This window comes from Hyaena hyaena, unplaced genomic scaffold, assembly GCF_003009895.1.
Source record: "Hyaena hyaena isolate Hyena2069 unplaced genomic scaffold, ASM300989v1 scaffold_21, whole genome shotgun sequence".
Classification (NCBI taxonomy): domain Eukaryota; kingdom Metazoa; phylum Chordata; class Mammalia; order Carnivora; family Hyaenidae; genus Hyaena; species Hyaena hyaena.
In genome coordinates, this window is record NW_024080653.1 from 1,472,887 (window position 1) to 1,481,436 (window position 8,550).

Sequence of the window (8,550 nt, forward strand, 5' to 3'; positions counted from 1 at the left end):
AGAACTATGAATTAGAGGAAAGCCCGACAGCTGATGCCCCCCTTTCCCCATCAGGGGTTCACTCAGTGGAAATCCCAGTGTCCTCGACAGCCCTTGTGCGGAAAGGGCAACCCCTCCATCATGAAGGCAGGCAGTGTGCTGTAATGGGTAACCGTGAGGTTCTGGAACTAGTCTAGAGCCAATGCCTCACCCCGCTGCTTACTGCTGTGACCTTGGTTGGGTAGGCTCCTCCCCTCCCATGTGCCTTAACTGCCCGGCTGGTGCAATGGGACTCCACTCCGGATTGTTGTGTAGATTGAAATGAGTTCACTGACGTTGAACTCTTAGAAAGGTGCCTGGCTCATGGGAAGTGCTGGCTAGGAGGCAGGGCTTTGCTGTGGTCTGGCTCTTGCGGCCCTGTCTCAGCACTCACCGACTTACGTTCACAATATCCTTGTGAGCCGCCCGAGGAAACATTGGCTAGGTCTGTCTCTCTTCCTGATGCCGCAGCCCGGCTCGTTCTGTAGTCCAGACCATTGATGGAACCAAGATTTCATTTCTTCGGAGGCTACTACTGTTTCACTTGTTATTAATGGGCATGTTTTTATTGTTCCGTTTTACCTGCTGCGTATTGTCCTCTTAGATTAAAATAATGATACCTTCAGTTAATAATACCTTGCCCTTGGAGAATTGCTTTTATCTCAGCAGCTCAAAGCCCTCTACAAACATGACCTCATTCATTCTCCCTGCGCTCACAGGACAGGGACACTCCTATGTTAGCCAGCCTGAGAAGAAGATGCCCTACCCCCACTCACCTCCAACCAGATTCTCAGAAGCCAAAGTATTGACTGAGCATTTCCACCTCTCTCTGCCACAGCTCAGAGGCAGAACTCTGTCGCTCTCCCTCTCTCTGCCCAGAGTGGTCTTACGCACACTCAAAACCGGAGCCTTGATCTCTACGCCTTTCTCACATGCCCACAGCTGTGAAATGGTTCCTGCCAATGGTAAACATCAAAGAAATCTTCAGAATTAACTGCCTTGATAGCAGGGATGCGGGCGGGGGTGGAGGAAGGTTAGGCAATCTGGGGGTTTTCAGGATTCTTGTCTTTCTGGAGAACTTCTTAATTAGGACCTAAGGGCTCCTGCAGGCTGAAATGTCTCTGCCCAGGTGAACCCTACACTCATGGCCTTGACACGTTTGCCACTTGTATGTACTTGTGAAAACTGGAGCCCCACAACGACAGTACTTCCTTGTTCTGAGGCTGCTTGTGGCCCCAGCTCCCTGGCAATAGAAGCTTCTGGCGGCTCACTTTTGTTTTCACCTTGCAATTACTGGAAGGGAAGGGCTGCAAGCTGTACTTGACTCTCCAGCCACACTCTGGGCGTCAGCCATGTGCACTTAATTATGGCAAAAGAAGCAGTCAAAAAGCTGACTCCTTCCCCTTCAAAATAAACAAACAAGCAAGTAAACAAACAAAAAGACTAAATGGGATAAGCTCATTACAACACCCGAGGCTGTTTTACATCAGTACATAAACACTGGGTGTATTTTTTTCCTTATTTTTATTTTATTTTTTATATGGTCAAGTTTTCTTAGCTAGAGACTTTCATCCACTTTAGGCAAAGTCAAAATAGAATCATGTCTTGCTTTCTTCTAGCCTCCTATTCTGCAGGCCCTTAGCTGATTTAAACATACTGTGTAATTGGTATTTCAGATCCAAAACCTACCAAGTTTTTCAGAAACTGGAATTCTGACAGTGAATCCCTTGTAATATTTACCTTCCTAACTTCTCTGCCCCTTCCTCAATTCACTTAAACTCCTAGTTCTTCCCCACCCCCACAATACCCAAACACAGCCCTGAAGGTCAATCCTTTTTTAAGATTTTGTTTTTAAGTTATCTCTACACCCACCTGTGGGGCTTGAACTCACAACTTCGAGATCAAGAGCGGAGCATTCTTCCTACTGAGCCAGCCAGGTGTCCATGAAGGCCAAATCCTTATCCAGAAGGTGATAGCTCAACACATATAAACAAATTTTAGTTTTTAAAATGGCTAAGGTTGGAGTACCAGTACCCGTATAGAAACAGTGTATTAATAAAAATGATAGAAATTAAGCTTCACCTAGGCTAACTGATTTAAGGGAAAAAAAATTCTCAGCTTGGTCTATTAGTGACTGAGAAAGTCTCATTTTTCCCCCCTTGCAAGTATACTTAGTGTATGTTAACATTGGTTTATATCTTTAGAGAGCAAAAGTTTTTGTTCTAAAAACTAGGAAAAGGCTGTTTGGCCTTTGGGGAGGGTAATGACTGAAGGCAGAAAGTGGGTACCTTAAATTTCAATAAAAGGCTAAAAAAAGTAGAGCTGTTCGAAAGTTTAAAAAAAATAAACAACTCTGAGACTTGAGCAGCTGCAAAGCCTCTGTTTTCTATTTTGATCATTCTGTTTCTCGAGATGACCACATCTTTCAGAGGAAATGAGTCAAAGCCACTCTGTCTTGCTTTTCCAGCTGAGCATGTACAGTTTCAATGAAGTAATGAATGAACTTGGCCGCACCACCCCCAAGCCTACAACAGCAAACACAGGGCCCTCGGCCAATCAGCAGACACTCAAGGTTTTCAAGTTGAGTTCAAACAGGCCCACGGGAGGCCAATCAGCGCGCACGGCTCCGCCCCAAACTCCCGGCCGCGACCAATCAGGAACCTGGAAGAGCCAAAACACAGAGGCCGACCAATGCCGGGCGGCCCCACGGCGCAGAGCTCCGCCAATGGGCGCGGCCGGGCGAAAAGAGAAACAGTGCGGGCCGCGGGCCGCAGGATTCGAATCGAACGTCCGCACCGGAGCCGGGCGCAGGCCGAGCGGAGCGGGCCAATCAGCGGCGGCGGCTCGCGGCCCCCGAACGTTGGGACAGCGGCCCCGCCCCGCGCCGTTGTTTGTGGTGTCGGCGGCCGCGGGAGCCGGGCCGGGACACTCGCCTGGCGAGCGGCGGGTGGCGAGGGGTCCGGAGGCCGCGGGCGGGCGGGCGGCGAGCGCGAGCCGAGAGCGGCCGGCCTCCCGCGGCCGCCCAGCCGGAATCGCGCGGCGGCCGGAGCCATGTCGGTGAACATGGACGAGCTGCGGCACCAGGTCATGATCAACCAGTTCGTGCTGGCCGCGGGCTGCGCGGCCGACCAGGCGAAGCAGCTGCTGCAGGCGGCCCACTGGCAGTTCGAGGTGCGCGCGGGCCGAGGCCCGGGGCGCGGGGGACGCGGGGGCGCGGGCGCGCTCTATTTGTGTCGCCCCGTCAGGCGGTCCGCGGCCGGGAGGTCTCGCGTGGGGCGCGGGTCCGGGACCGGGGGCGGCGCGGAGGGGCCCTGCACGCGGGGCCGACGGGTCGGCCGGGGGTCCGGGGGTCCGCCGCGGGGGGGGAGGGTGGCTTCCCGCCCCCGGCCCCGTTAACCGTCGCCCTGCCGCTGTGTTTGTCCGTAGACCGCCCTGAGCACGTTTTTCCAAGAAAGCAACATTCCCAACGGCCACCACCACCACCAGATGGTAAGCGGGGCCGGGTGCCGGCGGGCGGGCGCGGCGCGGGCGCGCACCCCGGCCCGCAGCCCACCGGGAGCCGAGGGCGCGGGCCGGGGGCCGCTGTCAGCCGCCGGCGGTGACAGCCATGTTGCCGGGGAGCGCCGCGCCGCGATGTAAACAAAGAGCCAAAATGTCTTCCAGGAAAGAGCGGCTCCCGGGGCCGGCTGGCTCGCCCAACTTCGTGGGCCGGCCTCCTGGGCGTCTGTACCTCGACCTCGGGCCTGGGCCGGGCGCGCTCCCCGGGGCCGGGGACCGGGTGGCCGGGAATGGGGAGGGGGCTCGGATGGTAACGGGTCGTCTGGGGGAACTGGGAGCCCGAATGAAGAGCCCCGAGGGGGCTGGGAGCTGGGGTGGCTATGTTTGCGGAGAACTCCCTCCCCCCAACCCCCCCAGCCAAACAACCCAGCCCTGCAGGGAACAGGAAAGGGATAAATCCACCCTGGCTCGGGTAGAGCTAGGCTCTACCCAGAGAGGTATGTTCACTCTTTCCTGTTGTTGGAAAAGGGACTTGCCCTGAGCGTGGAGGACAGACGGATTTAGACAAGATAAGGACAAGAATTTGCATTTAAGCTCGTATGTAAAGACACATGAAAGTACAGGAAACAGAAGCAGCTGGGGTCTGGGTTTGCTTGCTTTTCCAAGGCGGCCCCCAGGCCTGAGGCTTTGCCCTCCTGGCCAGTGGGGGTGGCCTGCTTTCCAGGGGCACAGGCCGGAGCTTTCACTTTAGAGGCTTGAATGCCTTCCCCTCCCCACCCCTAGTTACCTATTAGCCCTGCTGGAGGCGGAGGGACTGGGCTCCATAATAGGGAGTGTAAGACATTATTCCCCAGGAGATCTGTGGTGGCTTCTGGAGTACGTTTTTGGCATTTTAACGCTTGGTGTTCTTGCCCGTGGCTCCCTTCTCGGCCCCCTTTCCTGGAGGAGCTGCAAATGGTTCTGTGCCTTCTTATCCTTGGTGCCCTGTTGTCATCTAGTTGCAAAGGACAAGTAGAAGGGTCTGTCTTGACCTTTTAACCAGCTTCTCACTTGGAATGACTTCTGCATATAGATCAAAAGACAAGGAACATCTAGGAATATGGAATATTCCGGGAGAGCTGTGCTGGCCATGGGCTGCGGCAGCTAAGGCCAGGTTCCTCGTAAGCCATGAAGGGTCGTTTCCAGGAGACCTTGCCCTGCACGTGACCATGGGAAAGGTCTGGCTCCCACCTTGCACTAGGGCCTGGGAGCACCCTGCCTCCCATCTCTCAGAAGAGCCTTGGGGTTTGCTCCACCTGCTGTAGCCAGAAAGTCCAGGGACTTCAAGAACAAGCATTTTGTGGTGCAGTGAACAGGGAGAGCTGAGACTAGTGGCCCTTTTAGGTCCTGTTGTTCATTCTTGCAAATCCCAAGGGATTATAATCCCTCCTCTCTCAATTTTGTTTTTAACATTATTTATTATTGAGAGACAGAGCATGAGAATGGGAGACAGGCAGAGAGAGGGAGACACAGAATCTGAAGGAGGCTCTAGGCTCTGAGCTGTCAGCCCAACGCGGGGCTCAAGCTCACAAACCCGCACGATCATGACCTGAGCCAAAGTCGGACACTTAACCGACTGAGCCACCCAGGCACCCCTCTCTCTCTCTCTCTGGTTTTTTATGTACTCTCTGTAACCCACGTGAGCCTGGAACTCACAACCCGGAGATCAAGAGTCTGTTCTTCAACTGAGCCAGCCGGACGCCTGGGGATTATGATCTCTTAAAAGCTTCCCTCAGGCAGGCGGCGGGTTTTGTAACAAACATTATAATCTGGTGTATCCATCAGTCCACCACGGATTGAGTACTTAATCAGTGCAGTGAAGAACGCCATTCCTGCCTTCCAGGAGTCTATTTTTTTTTTTTTTTTTTTTCAGAGAGAATCAAAGGAAAAAATTCAAAACGAGAATAGTAATGGCATAATACCAGAAGTGACCCAGGGCACAGGTAGCTGATAAATGATTGTCCCATAAATGACTGTACACTCACACAGCTATTATAGGCTTCTTCCCGGACAAGGCCTGGGAGTGGGGGCTCTGAGAAGAGTAAGGGGCACCGCATTGGGAGCGGGGTGCAGTCGACACTGGGTGTGCTTCGGGCCTGCAGAGCTTCATCCACAGTGGTCAGAAGCAGGGAGCTGGAGGGGCTCCGTGAGCATGTGGTGCAAACCCCTGCTTTTACCAAAACAGAGGGAACCTGGCAAAGGTGAAGGAGCCTGCCAGGGGGCCGTGGGATGCGCCTGGCCCCCTGGAGCTAGTCCTCTGCAGCGGGGTGGATTGTTGAGACAGGCTTCCCTGGCTTGATCAACTGGGGAAGTCACGATGCTGTGATGCAATTGGCCTCTCCCCCCCACCCCCCATTCATTGTTTCCTGCTGCCGAGAAGTCAGCCCTGGGGTGGGGGGCGGGGAACAGAGGAGGGAGGAGGGAAGCGGTCTGGGTGGGGCCGCGCCTGCTGGGAGCCCCAGGCCCGTCCCCGAGGAAGACGATGGTTGGGGCTCCCTAGCTGCGGTCCGGAGCTGGCCCAGTAATCGGACAGCTTCTCCCTCCCCATTTCTGCCTGGGATTTAAAGGCAGAGCTGTGAAAGCGCCCTCTGCGAGGTGAAGAACCCTAGAATCTTGCTTCCACCCCCCTCCTCTAGCCCCGTGCCTGGGGGAGGGGCTGGTGTTGCTAAAATTAGGAGAAATTCAAAGAAGTACTAGCCTGGCTTCCCGGGAAAGGGAGAAGCTGCTGGTGAGGTCAGAACAGGCTTTGTGTAAGGCCTTGCTGTCTGCTGCCCTGGCCCCTGTGGGACACTTCCGGGATGGCACCCCCAGCCCCACCGCGCGGCAGTCCCCCGGGGTAGGCGAGGAGAGTGCTGGTCTCAGTCCTTCACCCTACCCCAGCCCTTGGCCCTTCCTGGTGCGGGTGCCTGAGCGGAAAGAGTGGTGGATACTGTAGAGTTTGGGGAGTTTGCCTCCCGGGGTCATGGCAGAAGACCGCAGGTATTGGTGTTTGTAAAAGTACCCCCACGAGGCCGGCTGAGGGACAGAACGGGCTGAGACTTCTGCCAGCATCTGGCTGACACATCATGGGCGAGAGGCTGGGGACGCAGGAAACCCAAGTCCCTCCCTGCCTGGTTTTTGTCCTCTGGGAGCTGAGGCATGAAGTTGTACTTGATTCTAAGCGCAGAGGAGTCGGGGTTGGGTAGAGATTAAGAGCTGGGTCCTACAGATCAGGGACCCCCCCCCCCCCCAGGAATTCGAGCCAGGGAATTCTGCGGTGGGTGTGCTTTGGTCAATTGACTTGAGCTCTGGGCCTCGGTTTCCTCATCTGTCTGCCCTGGCGTTGTGAGAAGTGGGATAATGCTGGCCTGCTGGCTGGTGCTGTTAATGCGAGACGAACCCAGACACCGAGAAAGTGGGGCTTCTGGGGCTTCTGGGCATCGGAGGGAGACCCTGGGTCTGGCTGCCTTCCTTTGACCAACAAGCCCAGAACATGTGAGGGCGGATTGTTGAGGGAGCCAGCTGGTTTCTTACCAGGGTGAGGCGCCAAGCAGTGGTGGCCCGGCTCTCTCTTGTCCTCACTTGAATCTGACACCCTAGCTTCTGGTTGGAATTAACCCGTTACTTCTGACACTCCGCAGGGTGTCAGCTGCCTGGCATCATGAAACTCTCTTTGGTGTTGATAAAAATTGTTGGAGTTTGTCCTTGTTTCCATTGGCTCAGGGTGAGAAGGTGCCCTTGTCCTGTCGAAGCTGCTTGGGGACTGGAGAATGGGAATAGCGGAGGGCCCGGCCTGGGGAAGCCTCACCTGAAGGCCCTGTCTGGGTCGGAGGTGGGGGCGGGGAGTGGGCCGGTGACCCTCCCCCAACATCTGTGTTCTCTCCCAGCAGATGTGCACCCCCAGCAACACACCTGCCACGCCGCCCAACTTTCCCGATGCACTGGCCATGTTCTCCAAGCTTCGCGCCTCGGAGGGCTTGCAGAGCGGCAACGGCCCCATGACGGCCGTGGCCTGCTCCCCCCCTGCAAACTTCAGCCCCTTCTGGGCCTCGTCCCCACCTGGCCACCAGGCCGCTTGGATCCCGCCCTCCTCACCCACCGCCCACAGCTTCCACCACCTGCACCACCCGCAGCCCACGTGGCCCCCCGGAGCACAGCAGGGGGGCTCCCAGCAGAAAGCCATGGCCGCCATGGATGGCCAGAGATGAGACTGAATGCCGACACCGCCAGGCGCTGGGCTGGAGCTGGGGGGGCGGCCCAGGGTCCGCGGAGACACAGGAGGGCCAGGGTGGGGGGAGCTGGGGCGGGTGGGGGTTTCCTGAAGATCGCACTGGAAGATTTTATAAAAGAATTTTTGTGGGTGGGGGGGGGATAGTAAACTTCCTGAGCCACTTGGGTCTTTCAGGAGTTTCTCTTCAGGCAAGTTTTTTCTCTTTTTAATATATAACTATAATATATATGAATATATAAATGTAACTAATGTATGTGAGAGTGGGGCTGGCTGGCTGAGGTGTCGGGGGTCAGCAGGGAAGGGCCAGCACCCCTTCCTCCACCCCTAGCGCCGGGCAGGTGCTTGGGGGCTAGGGGCCGTGATCTTGGCCCTCACCAGGGCCTCCGCTCAAAGGTCACGCCTTCTGGAATCAGAAGAGGACCCCCACGGATCCACTCCAAGGTGTTCTATGGTGGTGAAGGTGTGGAGGTCTCCAGGGCCCTCTCCCCACCCCGGCTTCCTGGCTGGCTCCTCAGCAGCCCTGCAGCTCCTGGGGGCCCCCCTTCTCCAGCTGGATGTGCGGGGCTTGTGCGGAACTAAGGAGCCCCTGCCGGGGTCACAGGCCCAGGCTGTGCTGCGAGGCTGGGGGACCTGATCCCCCATGGCCACCCTGACTCTCCGGTTGTGCGTCCCGTCCGAGTGGGTGACCGAGTGGAGCGCTTGCCTTTGGATTTAGTTCCCAAATCAATCATCTCACCAGGGTGAAATTTTAATTTAAAAACTTAAAAGAGACTTTTCTAACTTTC

At 56.1% G+C, this 8,550-nt stretch overlaps 1 protein-coding gene across 2 annotated transcripts; it reads left to right on the plus strand.

The window, feature by feature from the left end:
• Positions 1-2,803: 2,803 nt before the first annotated feature.
• On the plus strand, positions 2,804-8,550 carry UBALD2 (UBA like domain containing 2). Of its 2 annotated transcripts, none has more exons than XM_039226280.1 (3): positions 2,804-3,189; positions 3,445-3,507; positions 7,422-8,550. In XM_039226280.1, the coding sequence occupies exons 1-3, from the start codon at positions 3,070-3,072 to the stop codon at positions 7,740-7,742; spliced, it is 504 nt and encodes a 167-aa protein (XP_039082211.1). In that variant the 5' UTR covers positions 2,804-3,069; the 3' UTR covers positions 7,743-8,550. The 2 variants fall into 2 exon arrangements, with proteins under 2 accessions (XP_039082211.1, XP_039082212.1); XM_039226281.1 differs by having other exon boundaries at positions 2,806-3,189; positions 7,425-8,550.